This window comes from Acanthisitta chloris, unplaced genomic scaffold, assembly GCF_000695815.1.
Source record: "Acanthisitta chloris isolate BGI_N310 unplaced genomic scaffold, ASM69581v1 scaffold16629, whole genome shotgun sequence".
In the NCBI taxonomy this organism is placed as follows: Eukaryota; Metazoa; Chordata; class Aves; order Passeriformes; family Acanthisittidae; genus Acanthisitta; species Acanthisitta chloris.
The window spans coordinates 13,103-36,775 of record NW_008689938.1 but is presented as its reverse complement, the minus strand read 5'-3'; the positions used below and the strand labels follow the sequence as shown (position 1 = coordinate 36,775).

Below are 23,673 nucleotides of genomic sequence, written 5' to 3'. Positions count from 1 at the left end.
AGATCCCAAATTATAGACAACTATGTGTGCAAGCATTGTTCTTGGACTACTGCTTGAACTACAACAAGTATATATTATGATGAAAACAATCCCCTGAGCTTCATGTAGATACAGTATATCAAAATTGTTGTAATTAAGTATTTAAAATACGAATAGGTTCATACCCACCCCGACCTGAGTGTTACTAGGTGGCAGACATGAGGACAAAACTTCACCTCCTAAATGGCTTAGCATACAGGAATACACCATTCTTCACTCCTTCTCTAAACTCTTAACTATCTTTATAGGCTGCAGCATAACATCAGTCAGAAAACCCCAAGTAAACGCGGTATAATAAAGGTGGCACATATAGAATGTGGACAAACAATGCAATTCAACTGAGAGAGAAAATCATTGATCGTGATCCCATCAGAAAACAGCACAGCTGCTAAGCAACCACATCAGGAAGATCACCATGGGCACCCCCAGCAGCATCTGTCTTCTACTGACTGCTCTTTCAAGGCATGGAAATTGCACATGCTCACACAGCACTCCAGGACTGCCCTTGGTAATCAAACATGTAAATGGAGAACACTAATGCATTCCAAGGGCTTTCTGTCACAGAATTACCAAGGGAACTCAATCACAAAAAAACTCCTGATGAGATCAAGAGCTTCACAGGACTCAGATGTGGACCTGCTGTATGGATATTTAACATTGCTGGCAGAAGAAAAATGTATCTTCAGGCAATTCATTTCTAGATAACTGGCAAAGAGGCATCTCTCCCCTCCTTCCCCTCCAATAACAATGGACTAAATCTCCTATTCACAAATTATCCACAACACAAAGTTTTTGACACTTGAAGGTACCTGATCTCTCAACAGTCAGAACGATGGACTAGCCAGATTAGATCCATCATTAGTCAAGGTAGACAGTGTATGTGACTAGAAATAAAGGGGCTTTTCTACTAGCTCTGCTAATAAATCTTTGGCCTAGAGTGCTTTTGATTATCAAGTCAGTCATTTCAGCTAATTATCCACAACACAAAGTTTTTGACACTTGAAGGTACCTGATCTCTCAACAGTCAGAACGATGGACTAGCCAGATTAGATCCATCATTAGTCAAGGTAGACAGTGTATGTGACTAGAAATAAAGGGGCTTTTCTACTAGCTCTGCTAATAAATCTTTGGCCTAGAGTGCTTTTGATTATCAAGTCAGTCATTTCAGCTACATGAAGCAAGGTTCATTCCTGTTTTTTTTTACGCACAGATGTACTCAGTGTTGCACCACGGGTTATGTGTGAGTTAACTTTGGAGACAAGAATATGGATCTCTTGGTGCTGCAACAAAGATTTTCAGTTTATAACACACCACACTGTAGTATGGTTAGATCTTTATTTATGTGTAATACCTCAGAAAACTAAGAGAAAAAAACCCCACCCTTAGTTCCTTCTTAGTAACTTCCCTTTACTATGAAAAAACAAAAAAAAATTTAAAAGGTAAATACAAACATGAAAATCACTTGAAATTAGATGTGAAAACATTTGACACTCAGTTTAACTATTTCTAAGATTCAGTATACAATTTTGCCTCTCACACTTAAAGAGTTTTCAGGGTCACTACTTGAAAACACACAGCATGTGGCAATACCCAAGCATATGTCCCGAAATAAGAAAAAAACCAACAGCCCTCTTCCCAAAACAGCAGTCAGCACAGCTCTCTCAAGTCATAATTTCTGATCCCAAGTGTTACCTGTACTTAGGGTGAAGAGAATCAACGAGAACTTGCTGGGCTATCTCAGTGTCCCATTCAGCAAAATACCTGCAGATATATATGTTTAGGGTGAATTGGTGAAGAAACACGACCAAAAAAGCATCTTAAGTCCAACTAAGCTGCCCACACACCCCCTTTTAAAGGTCACTGCATGTGCAACACGGTATGAGTAGTGTTTAACATATTAAACTCATTAAGCTACCACTCAGACTCCCAAAATGAATGATTAAAGCAACCTCCAACCACAAGTGCAAACCTCTAAGTGCTTAGTGAACATACATTACCAGAGTTCCCTTTCTACCCATCCCACAAAAAATCAGTTGCTTATTACTAGCAAATGTTGAGTGCTGAGCTCAAGAGAAAGCAGTTCAGGCTTCTTGATCTGGCAGATTCATTAAGCAAGATAAGAATAATGGCAGGAGACTAAGAAATTAAATACGTGGTAGGGATTAATCTCCAAGGGAAGTTCAAAGCCAGAGCCAAGAGTTCCAGATCTGCAACTGAGCTTTGTTAGAGGACAACATATGGACAGTGAACGATTTATGCCCTTCCATCTGTAAAAGCAGAAAATATTTCTTTTTCCTCTCATAGGGAAACCAAATGTTTGTAGAATATGTAACTACCTGCAGTAAGTAGCAGGCATTAGTCAATTCCCAAATTAATAAGCACAGCTATGGTACCAACACCTGGTATGGGTGAGGTGGAAGGGAAAACTGATGTAAACTCACTGCCTAATTCTGAATACAACAGAAATTGAAGAAGTAGTCTAACTACAGAAGTCTGCCATCAGTGGCTGCATTTCAAGTGTTCTGCCTAAGAATTCAGCATGAAATTCCCAAAGAAGGCAACTGAGCAGTAACATAACCTACACACTTCCAGGGCATTTTGTTTAAGGAGACCTAGATACTGGTGAAAATATACTTTACAGTTTCCTTCTTGTGGGAAGAGAGTGCTAACTTAATGTGGCACAGAAAAACTAAATAAAGGGCTTAGCAAGAGTGGAATTAGGAATACTGAAAGAGAGCCCTTTGAGAAGGTGAAGCCTCCAAAAATTAGGCTAGGAAATAAATTCTTTAATTTGTTTAATATGAAGTCCCTAACACTTTTATCAGCTGTTCCCACAGGCTTGCAAGTAATGCTGCTTTTCATGACTTCAGATACACATAAACCCATCTACAGAGGAACATACTTACACCAAGTTATATAAGCCCAGGAGACCCATTCCTCTAAAGTCTGTTTTAGGATCATCACCTTGGAAACCAATTTCACACCATTGCTTCGAAATCCGAGCTTTCAGTGGTGAATTGGGCTTCAAGCATTTCCACAACTAGGAAGATTACAGGTAAAACATAATTACACTTCCACACATTAGTATGGGTTGTTTTTTTCTTTTTTTAAACCAAGCTAAGTTCTGCTGTAACATTACCGCTTTGCTATCCCAGCAACCCAAACACAAAATCAAATTAAATTCCTCTGTGTGTGCAAATCTCAAACCACTCTGAAGAACTGCAGACATTTCAGCCCTACAAGGTCCTTCCGACCTTATCGACAGCTGCTGTAAGGTCTAACACAAAGACTTGTTTTGCTCACGCTTCGTGATCAAAGTGGTGTCTGCCTCCATAAGCACAGAGACAGGAATGGGCTGGAATTTGGATGTAAATCACTGAAAGAGCGGCAGGCAATCAGCCCTTGAGTCCCTGAGGCTCTGCAGCAATCTTTCCTCCAGCATCTTTTGCAAGTCTCGGGAAAGGTTATAAATCAAGAGTGCTGACTTGGCTACCACAGTGCTGAAAAGCAAATCAGAACAGAAAAAAACCCTCCCACACAAGAATAGCATGTGTCACCATCATATTTAACTAAGGGGAAAAAAATCCCATTCATTGATCTCACACACAAAAAAAGGACCAAGTAATTTAACAAGCCAGATCGCCAGCTGGAATAAATCCACTTAGCTGCCCTGGTCCAGCGACTTTAGTGCCTCAATATCATGCTGCTAGGCATCTAAAAGCAGCCTAAATTGACACCTGACAGATACATACCTGCCAGCACACCTCACGTGTCATATAACAAACTTACCCTTTTCAAAGTGTGTTCAGAAATCAGTATTAAGAATTAAGAAAGTGCATTAATCACCAACGATGAGCTGGTGTTTATGGCCTCAAGGAATGCTAAAGAAAAGAGCTGTATGTACTTTTCCCAAATAAAAACAGAAATTGTTTTAATTTTAGCAATTCTAACTGCACTTAAAATTAAGTGCCTTAGGAAGGATAAAACTGTAATGATTTCAGTTTGTAATGACTGCATAAAGCATCATTGTTTAAATTATATTTGCTACCTTTCTTGTTCATCCATCAGCAGTAAATACAGTATTAATCAAAGAGCTGTATGTACTTTTCCCAAATAAAAACAGAAATTGTTTTAATTTTAGCAATTCTAACTGCACTTAAAATTAAGTGCCTTAGGAAGGATAAAACTGTAATGATTTCAGTTTGTAATGACTGCATAAAGCATCATTGTTTAAATTATATTTGCTACCTTTCTTGTTCATCCATCAGCAGTAAATACAGTATTAATCATTAGTTCAATCACATTAAGTTAATCTTTCTCTCATTCATAAAGTGCCCTCCTGGTAAACATGAATAAATGATAGTCATCAGAACCTTGAACTACCCATTGCAGAGAACACTTAGCAGAATACCTAAAAGGAATGAAAATCAACTGGACTATGTGTGGATTGAAAAATTAATTAAACCCTTGGCCATATTTCCATCTGACATTTGCCAAAGCAAAAGGCCTGCTGTAAACAACTGCTAATACTCAGGTGAAACTGACACTTCTTTCAACATTATGAGTTTGCATAATATTGCACAAGCTGCACTGTTTAATCTCTCCTCAGACAAATGCTGTTTCATTCTGCTTTTATACTCATGCAGTTATGATTTTAAAGCACTTACATGAATACACATCATTGCTGACATGATTCTCTAGACTTTGCTGGGTGGCCAGAAAGGAGACCACAGCCAGCTCCTTGGTGCTTGCTTCTCACCTATAATCCCATCCTCAGACCCAACTTCTCACTCTATGGGCAATGTAGATACCCAGTATATTTAGGAATGCTTTCCTGGAGTCAAAGGCCCTCGTTAACCTTCAGTGAGGTGCGTAGTATTTTCAGAGACCAACTGTATGCTGGCACCTCCAAGCCATGTGCTGTAAATATCCAGCCAAAGTCAGATGGAGGCAGAAGAACATGTAGTGTTTAAATTCTCAGTATTTTGTTTAAAATTATTGAAAAAAACCACAACAACCCCCAAACAAACAGGTGGTATGTTTCTATAAGAACTCTGACAATTCTCTAAAACCACATTTTGCCTGTAGATAAACTCACTGTCACTTATTCTATGTTTCTTAGCATTTCCATGAAGCATCTTGCAGTAGCTATGGTCAGAAACAGGACCAGAAGAAACAGCAGGACTTGCTATTAGACTATTTTCCACCCCCTTTATTCTTTCCTCAATTCCTTTCCAATACAAGAGCTCTCTAGCTCTCGCTCTGCTTAAGGCATCAAATCATCTTCCTGAAAAAATGCTTTTATTATCTGCTCCAGTGCAAGGCTTTCTGTAAAGCATGAAGGAAGTAAAACCCAATTGGTATGGCTTTTAGAACTCTGCATGTGTTATCTAAAGAATAGTTGCAATTTTCTTTTCATTTGAAAATATATTTGGTAACTATAAATGTGTAAGTCATCATCTCCCACCCTTCCATGCCACACAATGAAAAACTAGATGTTTGCCACTGGGCTACACAGACATTGTCTTTAAAAATACAAGAAATTCTGGTTCAGAGAGAAAAATACCCTTCTCCTGTTGAAGGAAGGTGTACTGAAGTAGGACACAGGGCTATTTTTCCAGAGCTCACTGCAGATAACAGCTCTGCACTATAAGAGTTGTGTATCCAGTGCCTAGGCATAGTCAAGCCAAGGGAACTGCATTCATCAACCAGGGTCGTGAGCTGCTTGCTTGGCAGGTGTTACACCCAGACCAGATTATAATGCTGTAAAGTCTTATCTTAAAACAGGTACATGATGGAGGAAAGAATGACAATACCACTTGCTGGTATTGTCAAAAGAGGTGTATAAACCAGGCTGTTTGTAGCTGACATGAATAAAGGATGCTGTCTAAGTACCCTTTGAGCACCTACCTTCAAAAGCATTTCTTCGTGTTGCGGGTTCTCCGAATCATAAGGCTCTCTGCGCAGCTTTTCAACCTCTGCAATAAGATTTCGGTACCCCACGATCTGCAGCAGGCATGCCTGAAGAGATACTCCCAGCCTGAGGAGTGTGGGAGGGAACAACATAATCCAACTCAATCATATATAGCCATGACACAGGGCTACCATGTACATACCTGTTTAATTCACAGGAATAGCATTACCTCCATGAATTGACAGTCTAACATTTTAATTGCAATGGGAGAATTTCCAAGAGATCAAAATGAAATTAAACAAGGCCTTGTGAAATGCATGGAGTTGTTTATTGCCTTCCTTAGATGATAAAATCTGGGATTTTTTTTTAAACTGTGAACAGTGATTTTTCACATTGAAATCCCATTATAACTATATACAGCAGCATTGAATGCCTACAACAAGTGCATTACTGAATCTCTCTCCTCATTCAAGTGACAGCTTCTCAAACAATACCCTGAGATCAGAGATGTGAATTTGAAAAGGGGTGAGGAGGAGAAAAAAACTCAGCAAAAAGCTAAAAATATTCATCTTGTTTCCATGCCACAAAAGCTAGCATAAAGAAGCCAAAAACCTGAAGTAATACAGTTCAAAGATCTGCCTCTAGGCAGCTTTATTTTTGGTCTCATGTTAAGAATCATCATAATGGCTCTCTTTCCATTGTAATGCAGATTTTGTGTTTCCTTTATACATTTTCTGATGCATCATCAAAAAACCCCCACAACCAACAAAAACAAATGACATGAAAAGCATCTCCCGATGAAAACCAAGCCAAAAAAACCAACAAAAACCTGCACCAAACAGCAGCTTATTCAGTTTTATGTGAAGATTTTATAATATGAAACACAAGTTATGCAGTACACAACTCTGATGCACATACAAATGTTTACTTATATATGGGAATAAGCCCTTTAATCTTGAATAATGCCTGAAATTATCTGAACATCTCATATGAATTTGGATGGCACAGCTAAATCTGCAACCTCATGCCTCTGTGGAACACAAGCTATACTGATATTAATTAATTATTATTATTTTTATACTGCACAGTTTCCTCATCTGTGTTGTTTGATATACTGAAACATTTTACTTATTTCATAATACTGTTAAACTTCCTAAGCAGAAATATTTTCACTGCTTATCTTTTAAGGCAGGTCCTTCTTGTCTAAACTGATCTTATTCCATAGCAAGGTGACCTGGTTAGTGGATGAGGGAAGGGCTGTGGATGTTGTCTATCTGAACTCTACAAAATCCTTTAGCACCATTTCCCACAGCATTGTCCTGGAGACACTTGCTGCTCAGGGCTTGGACATGTGCACTGTTTGCTGGGCCAGAAACTAACTGGATGGGTGGGCCCAGATAGTGGTGATGAATGGAGTTGCATACAGCTGGGGACTGGTCACTAGTGGTGTTCCCCAGGGCTCAGTACTGGGGCCAGTCCTGTTTAATATCTTTGTCAAGTGCACCCTCAGTCAGTTTGCAATTGGGCAGGAGTGTTGATCATCTGGAGAAAAGGAAGGTTCTGCAGAGGGATCTGGACAGGCTGGATTGATAGAACAAGCCCAATGGTATGAGGTTCAATGAGTCAAAGTGCTGGGCCATGCATTGCAAGAAAGGCATTGAGGTGCAGGAAGGACAAAAAACTGGTGTAGGGTCTAGAGGACAAGTCTTATGAGGACCTGCTGAGGGAGCTGGGGGTGTTTAGCCTGGAGAAAAGGAAACTCAAGGAGGACCTGATTGCTTTCTACAACTACCTGAAAGGAAGCTGCAGCCAGGTGAGGGTCAGTGTCTTCTCTTAAGTAACAAGTGGAGGACAAGATATATGGCCTCAAGTTGCACCAGGAGAGGTTCAGATTGCATATTCAGAAAAATTTCTTCAGTGAAGGGGCTGTCAAGCACTGGAAAGGCTGCTCTGGGAAGTGATGGAATCACCATCTCTGGAGTTATTTAAAAGGTATGCAGAAGGGGCACTTAAGGACATGGCTTAGTGGTGGACTTGGCAGTGCTGGGTTAATGGTTGGAGATGAAGATTTTAAAGGTCTTTTCCAACCTAAGTGATTCCATGGTTAATCTACAGAATCAGAGATGTCAGCATTAGGCCATTTCTCATGCTGCAATTTCATGCTATTTGAGGCTATAACCCTTTCAGAAAAACATTCACAGCATTTTCCCTCCTTTGCTGTTTGCTTCTTTCTGTGTTTTTTTTTTGTTGGGCTTTTTTTGTTTTTTTTAAAAACATGCTTCACTTGCTATAGCCTACAATTTTACAGAAAGTCTGCATTTCAAAGAGAGCTGAAAAGCCTATCGGACTGCATGTGAATTGCTGTAGTGTATCACTAAGCCACAGTCATAATGTCTTTAACTACTCTGTAAGCTCAGAATAATTTAGAGAGGCACATCACAGGCTGAGAAATTTTATATTAAATATATATATATTCCTAATGTCCAAATTGCACAACATACACAAAGTAAGCCATGTTTGCACTTTATCTAAAGCCAGAAAAAAGCTTCATGGTGTGTTATTCAGGTGAGGGGTTGGGGCTTGGAAAGCTTCCCCACTCTCATTTTCATTGCCAAGCACAGGATGTAGGTGAGCTGCTGATGCTCCACACCTCCTCTCGGTCACCCCTGTGCCAGCTGTGGCAGTTCTCAGAGCACAGAAGCAGCCTGCCTGGGCTTGCAATTCCACTGTACTTGGCTCTAGGTGCTCCACCAGATGGAGGAAAGTCCAAAACTGGAGGAAGGGAATGGGAACGAGGTAATTGTTAAGTTGCCTTCCAACCCAACCCTTCCTGTGACTACTGTAGTTATTGGAGATTGCACATGTCACCACCTGGTTATTCAACCTACTTGCTCCTACCACTAAATAGGCACACATATCTCAAAGGTATTGACGAAGGAAAATTACTGTGGGCTGACTCCTCCTCTTTAGATTACAGCAGTCTACAGCCTTCAAGAACAGCTCAGTGTAAGCCCACCTGGGATGCTAGTTCAGCTCTGCAAAGTTGCTCCATTAACAAAAATGAGTGCACACAGATTTGCAGAAACACATATAGTATGACACATGTCCCCTTGTCCTTACCCCAAGAGATTTCAAGCCTCTACTATGCAAGTCAAGGCCAGAGCTTCTGACCAAAACAGTTTGGATGCAGGGTTTTTTATGTTCAGAAGCAGGCAAGGCATTGGATTTTTCTTAATCATTTCTAAAGAAACAGCAGACTCTCTTTTGCTGAAATTTCTCCAAAAAACTTCCATATCAAATAAATGGCTCACATGCAAAACTTCAGTCTAAAGTTTAGCAGAACTATGATTAATTTAATATAAGGAACAATTTGGTGGCAGGGTTTGTTTCTATGTATGTGGAATGACCTTGCACACTCCAGGACCCCATTCCTCACTGTTTTGAGAAGATACTTTACCAAACTGGGGGGAGTACAAGCAGGGAAGTAGATGGAATACTCAGCACAGTAAAGTGTTGAGTGCAAGGGTTCTAGACTAAAAACAATGAAGCATTTTTTCCTATGCTAGCCATACAAACACCACCTGGATCAAGCAAAAGATAGTTCAGGTGGTTTTACGTTTTGATTGTGGAAGCTTTTGGTTGTGGCTGTGGTGTTGTTGGCTTTTTTGTGTGGTGGTGGTATTTTTTAAAAAATATATTTTTAAAAAAATATTATCATAAAATCATAGAATGGTTTGGGCTGGAAGGGACCCTAAAAATCATCTAGCTCTGAACACCCTGCCATGGGCAGGGACACCTTTCACTAGACCAGGCTGATCAGAGCTCCATCCAACCTGGCCTTGAACATCTCCAGGGACAGGGTATCCATAACTTCTCTGGGCAACCTGTTCCAGTGCATTACCACCCTCACAGTAAAGAATTTTTTCCTGATATCTAATTTAAACCTACTTCCTTTCATTTTAAAGCCATTCCCCCTTATCCTGTCACTACACGCTCTTGTAAAAAGTCCCTCTCCAGCTTTCTTGTAGGCTCCCTTCAGGTACTGGGAGGACCAGATCACTCAAAATGTAACTTAATGTTTGAGCGCCTCACATGCACTTGAAGCAGCTCACCACTCTCCCTTTGAAGATCACGTGGGCAGAGTCCTGTGAAGAGACACCCCTGGAAAAGCTCTGGGCTCACTTCCAGAAAAAATTCACAGGGCTTCTCACCTCTGAGAATGAGGTGTTCTCTTTGTTTTGTTTCTCTTATTTTCTTCCCTTCTTTAATGGTTGGTTGTCACATCCACAACAGAAGTCTCTCAAGTCAGAGAAACATGCAATGTACTTTATTTCCTTCAGGATCAGTGAAGCCTCATTTTAAGACTACCCAGTTACTGGCCTTTTCATGGGGGCAGGGCTGGGAGGGTGATTCCTGCAATGAGACCAAAATACTTACATCTTTCCAACTTAGCTTTTGGGCTTTGTTGTTGCAGCAAGGCCTTGGGACCACCTTACCTGCTGACCCACTTAAAGAAAAGCAGTTATCAACTTATGAATGCTCATTTTTGATTCTGTATATATCAATTTCAAGGTTGGGAAGAGGAACCTCAGACTGACAACCTGAATAATAAACCTCTCAACATTTCTCCTACCAATTCCTGACCTAGACACCTTGTGCCTTAAGGTAGGGGCTGAGAGGTAAGGGCACCACAAAAATGTTACTGCTTACTCTTGAAATACACACTTGTAAATTCAATGGTTGGTTGTCTATCTCTCCTTACCAATAATAGCCTCTGACATTAAAAATATATCAGTTATGTTAAACCTTGTGTTTGGATAATTAAAGGTAGTTTTAAAATGTAAAGCAGTGTACTATTTGATTTCTTCCCTACTCAAAAGGCTGCATACAGCCTTGTTGAGGAGTCATCACTGTCCCTTCCAGGAGCCCCTGCTCTGCCGGTATTTTATCCCTGGGGAAGTGCCCCCATAAATCCATGCATCAACAATATACGAAGACAGTGTGATTCAGGAAACCGCTAAATAAAGAGACTCAGGACTTGCCTATTACAGTCACCATAAAAGACCATTCATTTTTCCATCAGTTTTTTGACAGCAAATCTTAAGTAGGAATTTTATGTCAAGAGACAGAATTCATCTTTAAACTGGGTGTCACAATAGGTCCAGTTCTCCATGGACCTAGGCACTGAAGAAATCAGTAACTCCCATTTGTTTTGGATGAAAACTATGAACTTACTGTGGATTTACAGCTGGATTAATCCTTTTCAGCTCCATGATGTCATCTATTGTTTTTTCAATAGCATCAGGGTGAACATTTACTGATGTTTGCAGCCGCTAAAAAGAAGTTTTAAACACATTAATTCTTAAAGAACCTATTACTCGATAGAAGCTAACAACGGTAAATTTGACACCCAAAAGCTTCTAAATTAAGGGCTCAGAAGATCCAACTCAATATATGTGCATATCTATCTGGCCTATTCAACCCTACTGACCAGTTTCAGAGCACTTGCTCTATAGGAACTCAGGTCACTTAGCTGTGACTTTGCAGTCAGTTTATCACATTTCTGTGGCAGCTGTCAGTGATAATCACAGAATCACAGAATAATCAGAGTTGGAAGGGACCCTTGAGGATCATCTCGTCCAACTCCTGGCCCTGCACAGGACACCCCCGAGAATCACACCATGCGCCTGAGAGTGTTGTCCAAATGCCTCTTGATGATCAAAGGCCTCAGTGCAGATGAAGAAGCTGCTTCAGACTATCCAGCTAATTACACTGGAATTGCTAGCCTTCATTTGCCATTCCTTCTCCTAACATTCTTCCTTTCTTTCACATGTCATTGCACTTTGTAGAGATGTCCGTGGAAGTTCAGTATTCAAAAACTAACAAGCCATCTGAAGATTTAAGAAGTCAAACTTTCTGGTGTTTTGTCTCAAAACTATACTATTGCTTAAGTGTAACCTTTTAAATAAGATTCTGCCTTTCTGTTTGTGCTAGAAATACATTTGGAAGCACTATGCTGAGCTAAGAGCTACATGACATGATTTTTGCTAATGCTTTGTAAGCTTTTCAACATCACTGATTCTCATGACAAAGAGAAATGAAAGGCTGAATGATGATATTTAATATATACACAAATGCCTTAGAGAAGAACTTAGGTTAGCACACCCAGTGGTACAGTGAAAGGATGAAGTGACAGAGGCTTTTCTCCGTTAAACAGAAAGGGGAGAACAAAGTTGGGAAAGTTGCTTTCCAGACAAAAATCCTGACTTTTTTTTGTGAGTGTGTAAGCGACTGATTGCAGATTACAGATGTTCTAAGACTGGATGAGGAATCAAGCCAAGGAACCCCAAATTACAATACATCACTCTCATCATCTCCACCATGGCTTGTTGACCTCTAGATTCCATTGTTGCCACAGTGTGCCTGTGCCTATACCTGGAGCACAGGACACTCTTCCTGACTTTGCAAGATCATCTGTTATTGCAGACACAAGACCCTCTTCAGTAGAAAATAGTTTTAGTGTACAATTATATCAAACCTTAGAGTGATTTTTTTGGGGTGAGCAAGGAGCAGAGTGAACAAACAAACAGCACAGGAGACAACAGAAAAGGTGAATGATAAGATCCTTCACTCACCTTACTTTTTGAACCTTTCAGTGATGCCTCTGTAAGAGAAGAGTATTTGAAAGCATTATGTTAGACAAGCTAAGTTTACATTGGAACCATTTAACAATTTATTTCTAAGAACAATGTCACACTATTTTTGGCACGTGCAGAAAGATACAAAGGTATGCATGACTAAGTATTTAGCGCTCACCTATTTTCATAGTTCTGGCAGCTCCAGGTTTGGTATTGTAACAGATCCTTTGCAATTCACATTGACCTGTTAGTTTCCTGACCACGAATTTCAGGCAGCGCCACAAACATTTGCAGTAGAAGTACAGGCATACCTGGACAAACATCCTGGCAAAAGAAGAAGCCTGAAAATAAGTCTTGAGCAGAGTTTGCTAAAACACGGTCACTACCCAAACAGAAAGTACTTCCTCACTCCAAATTCCCATTGCCTAAAGGCACCTTTAAAGCAAAACCAGCAATCACACTACAAACATTTATCCTAGTAAAAGTTAAATCACACTTTTTAGTCTTAGCCAACAAAAAAACGCATGCACAAAGCACCAAAACTGGAAGCACAGAATAAGTCAACTCCAGAGTTCTCAAAAGAGTACTTACAGAAAACTCTTTGTCCCCTTAAAATAAAAGACTAGTTAGTTCCTACCAATGCTTTGGGGAAACAGGACTACACAAGAAGGGAGTGCAGCTCATTGAGATACCATAGATGCTGAGGATCCAGGGAGTCATTACACCCTGGCTTAGTTTTGCTTCTGCAACCAGCTGCTCCAAGTGGAGTGGCTGGTTATCCTGATAAACTTGACATCCTGACAGCATTCATGTCAGGACCCTAAGAATGATGATTAAGGAAATCAAAGCTTCTCCCCCTTCAGGAGAAAAGCTGTTTAAGAACCTGTCCTGAGGATTGCCAGTTCTTCCTAAGATAAGCTGCTACACAGCACTGCTGCTGCACAATTTCTTGAAATGTAGAACTGACAGTAAGCCAAGAAAGCCCTTATTTAGCTACTACATCTAGTTTTGAGCTCCAGCAACAGATGACAGACTTTGACAAACTGGATGTATTTCAGTGGAGATGGTAGGGCTGGAGCACAAACCCTGTGAGGAAAGGCTGGGAGAGCTGGGCTTGTTCTTCCTGGAGCAGAGATAGCTTCCCAGGGACCTAACAGCAGCCCCAGTGCCTGTGGGAAGCTCATGAAGGAGACAGAGCTGGGCAGGTAGACAAGGGACAATAGTCATAAGCAGAAACAGATGACAATCGGCCTTGTGAGGAGAAGCCTTTTCCCAACAAGGACAGTCAGGTGGTGACACAGCTTGCTCAGAGAGGCTGTGCAGCTTGCTTCCTCAAAATTTTTTAAACCTTGACTGGAAGCAGCCCTGAGCAGCACAGTCTGGCCTCGGAGCTAACCCTGCTGTGAGCAGGAGTTTGGACCAGAGACTTGCTGATGGCCCTCCTAGCCTGAACTCCATCATAGCCTGTGATCCTATGAAAGCCTGAAAAAGGCTGCATCCATGAGAAATGCTCTATTTTAAACTTCGTTAGCATTGCAGCTGCTACCAAAGCCCACATACTGCTACCACGATTACATAACACACCCCAAAACAGACTTAATGGGATACGACTTATTCGGAAGCAATTTAGCTTTCTTGTTTCTATAACTACAAAGGCACAGATCCTGCCACATTACCCAACTGTCAATGTCCATAAGGGTGCACCAGGACTTGAGGTGGGGGGGAGGATCCACCCATGGTCCTTGGGTTCAGAAGCACATCTCTTAAAAGACAAATTGCAAAGACCTGACAGTGGGAACATTGCCATCTGGGCATGGTTCTGAGTAACTGGTTCTAGGTAGTCCTGCCAGAATGGTCAGGGGGATGGACTAGGTGACCTCCACAGGTTTCCTCCAACCTGTTGATTATATTCTATGATTATATTATGGGAAAACATCAATATAGCTTTGATATGCTAGCTTGCTAATAAATAGTCAAAGATAATACCTGGGTGTATGCATATTCATCATCATACCATTATTTTCTGCTGTTGATACTTTCAGAGGACAGTTATTTGTCAGCAGACTCTATTACCCTTTTCAATGGAGTGCAGTGGTTATTTCAAAATACTGAAATCCTGACACTCAAATCAGTTATATATCTAATAAAGCTTGAAGAGCTCCATCACTTCCCAAACACATCCTGAAGGGCATGGTGTAGAAGGACGTTCAAGAAAGGGAAGATGAAATAACTCATGTTAATGTCCACACAGGAGCTTAATCTGCTTTATGTTAACTTCAGTTTAATCGCCTTTGAAGGGGGATTAAGCTAAGGAACTAAAGACATTTTATGCCTAAATGGAAAGCATCCACACAAGTATTTAACATGCTTTAAAAGCATCCACTTTATCTTCACACTTTTCGTTAATTCACTTAACACTCCCAAATGCCTGCATGCAGGCAAACCCCCTTGGTTTTATGCAACAGCAAGCCTCTGTCTTACATACAAAGGGAAGCCTAAAGAACTAGGAATCAGTCCCATGATGGAATCAAATTTTAGACAAGAAAAATGTTCCATCTGCTGACACCAAAACGTGTATTCCTCCTCCCTCCCGATAGCACACACTACTATGAGGAGTCAATTTGTACTTCACAGCACATTATCACCTCCAGTATTAAGAACAAGACCAGTTATCATGAGGCAAGTCCATCATCAGCCAAGCAGCCATTCTTTAAGTCTCCAACAGTCAGAAGTAGAATCACAGAATGATCAAAGAATAATTTGGGTTGGAAGAGACCTTAAAGATTATCTCATTCCAACCTCTGTGCCATGAGCAGGGACACCTTCCACTAGACCAGGTTGTTCAAAGCCCCATGCAAACTGGCCTTGGGATGTAAGTCTGTTAGAGTCAATCTCACATAAAGGCAACTAATACCTTCAACTGCAACATTTAATAGTGGCTTTAAAAATCCCATAGTCTAACATTGGGTGTTTTGATTTTCCAGTAGGTACTTGATATCAGCCTTCACAGATTTGACTAGTCCACCATCCCTGAAGAATTCAAACACCGTCTATAGCCATCCTTTGGCCTACTCAGCACGTAGAGTATGGTCAAACAGAGTTCCAAGGTTTCATCATATATTTGCAGTAAAAATTAGAGTTGCTTTCTTTGGGCCCACTTAGTTCAGGTTAAGTGTCTATTAGAGCTACTCACTACAGAGACAGCTCATTTATATTAAAGATTAAACACTCTACTTCATGTTAACAGCCCATGTAAGAAGATTTCCTTCTAATGAGGCAGGATAGTTCGTGCAAAAATCACATGTTCTGTAAGAAAATTCATGCCTACACTTTGTTGCCTCCAGGGCTGAAACATGACAACCAATTTAATTACAAAAAAACTTGTGTTTTACTGTACTTTGTGATGAGATAATTTTCAGGGGAAGGTATTAGATGCATTTGAGTTTCTGCCTTAAGCTCAATGACAGATTTGCAAATCAAAAGAAAAACTCCAAATGAGATAGAGCTGTGACCACATAGTTGCAACCACCTTCTCCACTAAAGTTCTGCTTTGGTTGTGGTTTGCACAAAGATTAATAAAAATGCATCTACTGAAAACATGACACTACAGCACACAAACACTACATTTGTGATTCACTGAAATATACTTAGCAGCTATTACTAATAAAACAAACACACACTAGTTTTGACTAGGTAGCTTATAGAAGAAAGTTAGCCTTTGTGGGTACCTTCAATTTTCTACTACTCATCCATCTCAAGCTTACAATAGTTGATATCTTCCATTTGTAACATGAAATGCATAAAAAATAACACAAGCTCTTTATAAAAGGCAATTCTTGCTTGCAGAAGTCCTGTAACAAAAGCACACTGGTGATTATGTAAGACAAGTTTTATGGTAGCCTCTACGCACTCAGTTGATGCAGGCAAAGTGGAGACACTTATAGCTATAAGACAAAACACAGTATAACATGAACAAGAATCCCCATGAAAGCACAGCATGAGCCACATGTCTGACTATGGCACAGAGGCATTAACTCCTAGTTTGTTTTGGAGTCCAATTCCAAAACTCCTCTCCACTCCAAAACTCCTCTCCACTCAATCTCTTCTGTATTTTGTTTGGTTTGAGCTTGTTTCTTGTTTGTCGCCTTTGCAGGTTTCTCAGCTCAGAAAATAGTTTGTGTGGTCATGTACAGCATTATTTCAGATCCTGAAGCGAGGTCTAAGAAGAGAAGTATTACAGAAATGAAGGTGCTCCTCAGAGTCTTGTACTCCGCTCTTTCCCATTCCAATACAAGCTCCTCCTCCTGTATTACAAGCAGCTGTACAGACCTGCATATTTGTGTTTATACATGGATTAGAACAGTTCATATGAACATTTATTAAAGTAAAACAAAGCAAAAGCTGCATAATAAGATGCTGAATGCAGAGGCCCAATTAACAGTCAGCTCCCTTGCCAATGATGCCATATGACAAAACCAACCCAGCAACCCTCTATCAGCAATTATGGAGCTCAGCAGAGATTCTGGAGTGCTCTCTTCCATGAGGAAGAGGATGAAGAAAGAGGTTTCTACAATTGCTAGGATCCTAGCAAGACACAGGGAAATTCAGAGTCAGTAAGAGTACAAAGCAAGAGGACTGCAGCTGCAGCCACAGCACTTCTGTTCTCCATAGCATGTACTGCTCTGCCTGGGGAAAGAAAGCATGTGGCAGCAAGAAGCAGGGAGCATTGAGCAGACTGTTTCACACCCTAATGTTGCAAAGTGAAGGACACAAATGGTTCTCAACAAGGGGGTCTCAAGGTTTATCCTCCACTAGCCCAAGTGATGTTGGGGCAGTGTCACAGGGATAGTACACATGATGGCTATTAGAATTTGCATCCCTCTCTAATGACAGTATGACATTTTCATGAAATCTGGCTTTTTATTTAAAGGTGACAGGCTCTAGACAGCCTTCTGTAGGATACACAGGCAGAAGCAATATTGAGCAAAGGTTTCCAAAGTTGCCTAATATTTCTGTAAAGCTCTTTCTTGTGTGATCTCCTCACTAAACAGCAAGATGTATGTGTAATGCAACATGAAGTATTTCACTGACCTGAAGTGACACTAATAAAACAGAAGGTGCTTATTCCCTCCCCCAGTAATTTCAGAACTAGTAATAAATATAAATACTTTAGATAAAATGAAAACTTCAACTAGATACTGGATGCTAGTGACTGGACTTAAAACTAGGGGGAAAGCAAGCAACTCTCCAAACCAACAAAACCCCCCAAACTCACTAGTTTAAAAGAATGAAATAAAAGTCACTGAATCTATTTACACTTCATTTTCATTCCTGTGTGTCCTGTTTTAGGTCCTATGGATAGGAAAGATTCTTATACAGCTATTTTTTCTGAAGGACATCCCCAGCTCAGAAAAGAGTGTGTTACACATCAATATTTCCTTCCTGAGAATTCAGATTATGGTTTGAGAGGTCAAGGACACACCGGTCATGGCTGATAAACTGTCCAAATAGGTGAATAAGCAAGTGATATTACCCTGACTCATTACCTTGACTACCTTTGGTTTATATGCATAACTTACAGTGTGTATACAAGGTCAACCAAGAAGCAATGTACCAATCACAGTTTCTGCCACAGGCAGACCTGCTATTACCTCCTTTAAAACACAAGAAATTGTTTTCATTCTGTGCCTTTGCAGACTTGACAACTGAAATCTACCTTATCTCCCCGTTTAGACATGAAAGCAAGTCACCGTGGCAACTAAGGCAGACATGAGAATATTTTTTAACAGCAGCTTTCCACACTTTTGCTGATTTGCTGTTTGCTGATTTCATTTTCATTTTATCTGATATGACTCCAGGAACAGAACTTATGCTTAAAATCTGCTAGTGCTTATAGACTATTCTGCAGTAGATCAAGAGAAGGTGTCAAGTTTCTAGGATTTACTGAAAAAAACCCTAAGTGTCTGCTCCAGTTGGTTTTCCCAGTTGTTATTATTTCAGCTGTTTAAGAAAAATTACAGTCAAAGTGGAAGTGTCACTGACTCCTCAAAACCTCTTTACAAGAAAAAGAAAGCACTGAAAGATTGACTGAGAAACAGTTTTATTATTTCATAAGTAATATTTCAGACTTTAGGAATAATTCATATCAGAGCAAGCTGAGAAGGAAAAGAAACCTAAAGCGGCTATTTTCATTTAGACATCGCCTTGAATTAGACCTATAAATGTAAGAGTCTAAACTTAGGGATTTAGAGCTATTCCAACTACTAGACTGTCTGTTTAATAAGAGCTTCTCCTTGTCCAGCCAACCTGTGTGGGAGTGTTCCGCTGGAGGGCAGGAAGGTTCTGCTGAGGGATCTGGACAGGCTGAATCAATGGGCCCATGAGGCCCAACAAGGCCAAGTGACAGGTCCTGCACTTGAGTCACAACAACCCCATGCAGCACTACAGGCTGGGGACAGAGTGGCTGGAAAGCTGCTTGGTGGAAAAGAACCTGGAGGTGCTGGTCAACATGAGCCAGCAGTGTGCCCAGGTGGCCAAGAAGGCCAATGGCATTCTTGTTGGTATCAGCTATAGTGTGGCCAACAGGACCAGGGCAGTGACTGTTCCCCTGCACTCAGCACTGGTGAGGACACACCTCAAATCCTATGTCCAGTTCTGGGCCCCTCACTTCAAGAAAGATATTCAGGTGCTGGAGCATGTCCAGAGAAGGGCAACAGAGTTGGGGAAGGGTCTGGAGCACAAGTCTTTTAAGGAGTAGTTGAGGGAGCTGGGGATGTTTAGCCTGGAGAAAAGGAGGGTCAGCAGGGACCTTATCACTCTCTACAGCTGCCTGAAAGGTTTCAACCAGGAGGAGATTGGTCTCTTCTCCCAAGTAACAAGTGACAGGACAAGGGGAAACAACTTCATGTTGCGCCAGGGAAGGTTTAGACTGAAAATTAAGAAAATTTTCTTCAACCAAAGAATTGCCAAGCCCTGGAACAGACTGCCCAGGGAAGTGGTGGAATCACCATCCCTGAAAGCATTTAAAGGACAGGTACATGTGGGACTCAGGGGACATGTTTCGAGTGGTGGACTTAAAAGTGCTGGGTTAATGGTTGAATTGAATGATCTTAAAGGTCTTTTCCAACCTAAAGAATTCTATGATTCTAAACAAATGGAAGAGGTTGTTCAGAAAGGCTGCAGAATCTCCATCCTTGGAGACATTTAAAACGTGACTGGATGCAGCCCTGAGCAACCTGCTATAGCTGACCCTTTTGTGAGCAACGGGATAGGACTTGATTTCCAGAGCTGTCTTTCAATCTCACTAAACACAGAACAGGTGAAGACTAACCAGGGTTCTTAAACAGAAAGGTCTGGGGGAAAAAGAAAAAGACAATTCACTAATATTAAACACAAAACAGACTGTCAGACATGGAAGATGTCAAGCTGATAATAAAAGTCACATCAAAAGTCCAACAGATGAGTAGTAGGCACAGCAAAAGCAGAATGCAAATTACACTAATTTCTCATTATCTGTACTCACATCTGTATTGTTTTGTTTAGAAGACCAACTCCAGTAAAAACCAGAGACCCCTGATGCAGCATGGTCTTTCATAGTAGCAGCAGAGACTATAGTGTCTCCAGCACACAAACCCAGCTCAGAGCTGAGTGGCAAGTCTGCTTGCAAGTGAGAGTCTTCTCTTACAACACACTAGATTTGAAAGACACTGTTCAAAGACCTCCTTGAGTCTCTAGGTGAATACCTGCGGCACGAAGCAGCTTAGAGGTTATTTTAACTTCATAGACAAAAGCCCTGTTCCTCTCTCCATCCATTTTATGGCATTTTCCATGTTGCCATCAACAAGATGACTTGCAGTTTGTGCAGACTTAACTCCCTGGTTTTAAACACAGAGGTAATCTATGCCATCAGCATCAGCTAGTCCAGTGTCTCCTCCGTGTTGTGCAACAAGGAAAACACTGTGCCACTGAGCAGCCCCTGCCATCCACACACCACATTCAGCCACGCATTTGATCTTCACTAACAGTTAAGGATGCTCTAAGCTCCCAGGCAGCTGCTGCTGCTGCTCTTGGTAACAGACAAACACCAGAGGACACAATATACATTAACTTGTTTATTTTCCAGCTGATTTCCAAGCTGGAAGGCTTAATATCCTTGTCTCACACATATATGTTCCTCCAGCTCCACGCTTCACTGCCTTTATTTCCCCCCATCACACAAACCTGCAACTGCAGGTTACAACTCATAAAATGGAACTCACTATCCCCAGTAAGTGGATGGATTTTTCTTGGAGGATGACCCCAGTTTACTTCTTAATCTCTGGTTTTCCTCTATATTTACAAAATACTAGGATAGTACCCTTATCAGTTCGTGTTGAAGGATTAACACAAAATAAGAAAATCCAAATGCTTCTAGGTAAACAGAAATAGCTTTCTTCTTTCAACAATGTTTCCAATTTTAGGTGTTCTGTGTTCTCCTCCCCACCCCTCAATTCAACTTTCTGTTCAGCATTTGGAATACTGGACTTTCAATAACCAAGTGATATTTTAGATAAGCAATTTTTTTTTCAGAAGATGTACCTTAGCTACTTAAGAGGCTCTAACATCATCAAGACTTCTCAAATCTTTTAGGATTCACTGACTTCAGGAATACCATGAAGAGAAGTAGGAGATAGTTTCTTCTAGACAGCCTCAAGAACCCACATATTCAAAACATCATGCTTTCTCCAATATAGAAAAATTACCAAGAGGACAGGACAGCCAAAGGCAAGCAGAACAAGTAATTTAATGGGAGGAGAACTGGCAGCTTAGAATTTGTCAGCAGCTCAGCTTATCCATAATGAGGAAGTAAAATTACTTTATGCTCAAAAAATACCAGACCACTATGGGAGCAAGCTGCAACACCTTTTGTGACCCCAGCCAGAGGTTCCCACCCCACTCACAGGATGGTAGAGTCCACTTTATGCAGGACTCATGGCCCAAATTCTATATGGCACCAATTTCTGACCTTGGGTCAGGCTGCTGAACAAGTCTGTACAGAGAAAGAAAGGTAGAAATTACAGAGTCAGGAGTGCTGAGATGGAAATAATTAGTAGGACCCCAGAAGGAAGGCTCCAACATGAGATGCTATAATATTGTAAAAGGAAAATGCACCACAGGGATGTTAGCCAGGCTAGCCATGAACCATCAGGTCACTAGACTAGTACCACTGGAGTTGGTGGAAGACTTGGGACCATTCAGGATCTGGGCCAGAGCTGCAGGGGCCAATTCTTACCCTCCTGGCTGGTGCCTATCAGGTGGTGCACACAGTAATGCTAGCTTAATGCCTCATTCAATCTTAGCTGTCTTTTGTGGGTGTTAGCAAACAAACATTTGCTTTATACTTTTGGCCTGTGTATGTCCTGCTTACAGAATCCTTGTGCAGCTGGCTCAAGATATCTGAGGAGCTGACCCAAACACTCCACAGAAATACTTAAGCCAAGTATGGCTTGGCAGCAAAGTCATTACAGATGATCAACCTAGAGGCAATGATGCTGATATCCATACTGTATAAGATTCTTTGCTATAAACAGTCTAAAAAGAGAGAAAAATATAGTGACAGATGCTCTATACAGAAGCATATGTTTCAGCCCTCTTGAAAATGTTCCTCCCATCCATCCAGAATATGATTTCTTTGGTTTATACACAAATTAAGCTCTTGAGCTGTATTAGTTCTGAGGAGTGCTCAGCTCTCTCCACTGACTACAGAACAAGATGACATGGCCTTTCTGCACCTATAGCTGTTGTCTGCAAGTCCCCCATTCTAACCCTGGTTTAACAGAGAAACAAATGTAAGTCATATGTAGGAGCAAGTAATTGACATTTCTCCCTCGATTTGAGCATGATCAGCTACAAAAATGCTTACACACCTTCACCAAGCATCTCTCCAGCCCTGCTTTCACAAATGACACTCCAAAAATCCAGACAGTGGACAAGAATGGGAAAGTAAAAACCCAACATTTTTCAAGCAGTGTTCTATGTTACTATTTCTCCTATTTTCCTCTGATATATCAGGCACAACTGATTTGATACATCACTGCTCCAATCCCACTAGACAGTTCCCATATTCTTTGCTTCTATAAAGAACCAGAAAGGAAATTTTCAATAAAAATAACTTCAATTAAATAGTGAAATCTAGATGAACAGAAAACAATCTAGTATAAACTAGTTTACACCTTCTGTACTACTTGTAAAAATTAAAACACTTAACTCACTGCAGCATAGAAGCAATTAGAATAATTGAACACTTTTGAAAAAATATGGAACAGTTACCTCAGGAAGTGTTTCATGGTGATGGTTTAGTTTGTGTTGCTAGAGCTGTAATCTATTAGTCACTGACGATTTCTTCTCCACAGGTGCTATCAGTGCTGTAGAAATAAAATTGAGACTCATTTACTAGAAAAAAAAAAAATAGTGATACTTAAGTTTTCTAAATTGCTCTTGAAACAAACATCTAAGGAAACACATAGCAAAGATGTTTAAAAGATCTTACATCAATAAAACCAAAATTAGAAAATAATAATTTGCTCATACTTCAGCCTGAGCACATACTCTGACCAGGCCATACTACCCATACTTCTTTTCAGAGAAGTAAAAAACTTGAATAAGAATGCAGAAATAACTGAGAAAGCCTGAAGAAAAATCTAGACAATGTCAAAAATTTCTCGTGTTCTTCAAGCACCTGTCTGGTTCACAGCAGCTTCCAAGTTGCAGTTTCAAGAGACACACTGTTCACTCTGCTGTTAAAAGTCCTCTGTACGTCAGAATTTGCAACAGTGCTTAGGTAAAACTAGAATGTACAGAGCAAAAAGCTACTACTGGACCCTGATTTAATTCACTACAGGAGATGTCAGGTAATCAATTTTCCTGGTGACCAGCTTTATTAAATAATACATATGTGGCCTTAAAATACAGCTGACCAGGTTGCCCATTGGTTCTGTGATCAGGTGTCCTAATTTCATCAGGATTACCAGTTAGCTCCAGTACAGAAGAAGAAAAGGAAGAATTAATGAAGAAACATCATAAATATAACTCGGCCTGTGTACT

The 23,673-nt window shown here is 40.6% G+C and overlaps 1 protein-coding gene across 2 annotated transcripts in view; it reads right to left on the bottom strand.

Annotated features, from left to right (window-relative positions):
* Positions 1-22,952, bottom strand: part of ELMOD1 (ELMO/CED-12 domain containing 1) — a 28,653-nt gene extending 5,701 nt beyond the window's left edge. The window contains exons 1-8 of one of the 2 annotated variants that reach the window (XM_009081624.1): positions 22,900-22,916; positions 12,770-12,915; positions 12,589-12,617; positions 11,189-11,286; positions 5,950-6,079; positions 2,946-3,079; positions 1,732-1,800; positions 1,415-1,444 (exon numbers count right to left, since the gene is read on the bottom strand). In XM_009081624.1, coding sequence (XP_009079872.1) covers positions 1,415-1,444; positions 1,732-1,800; positions 2,946-3,079; positions 5,950-6,079; positions 11,189-11,286; positions 12,589-12,617; positions 12,770-12,915; positions 22,900-22,916 — 653 coding nt within the window. Of the gene's footprint in view, positions 1-1,414; positions 1,445-1,731; positions 1,801-2,945; positions 3,080-5,949; positions 6,080-11,188; positions 11,287-12,588; positions 12,618-12,769; positions 12,916-22,899 lie in introns of both variants that reach the window. The other variant, XM_009081625.1, reaches the window with a different exon arrangement.
* Between the last annotated feature and the right edge of the window lie 721 nt (positions 22,953-23,673).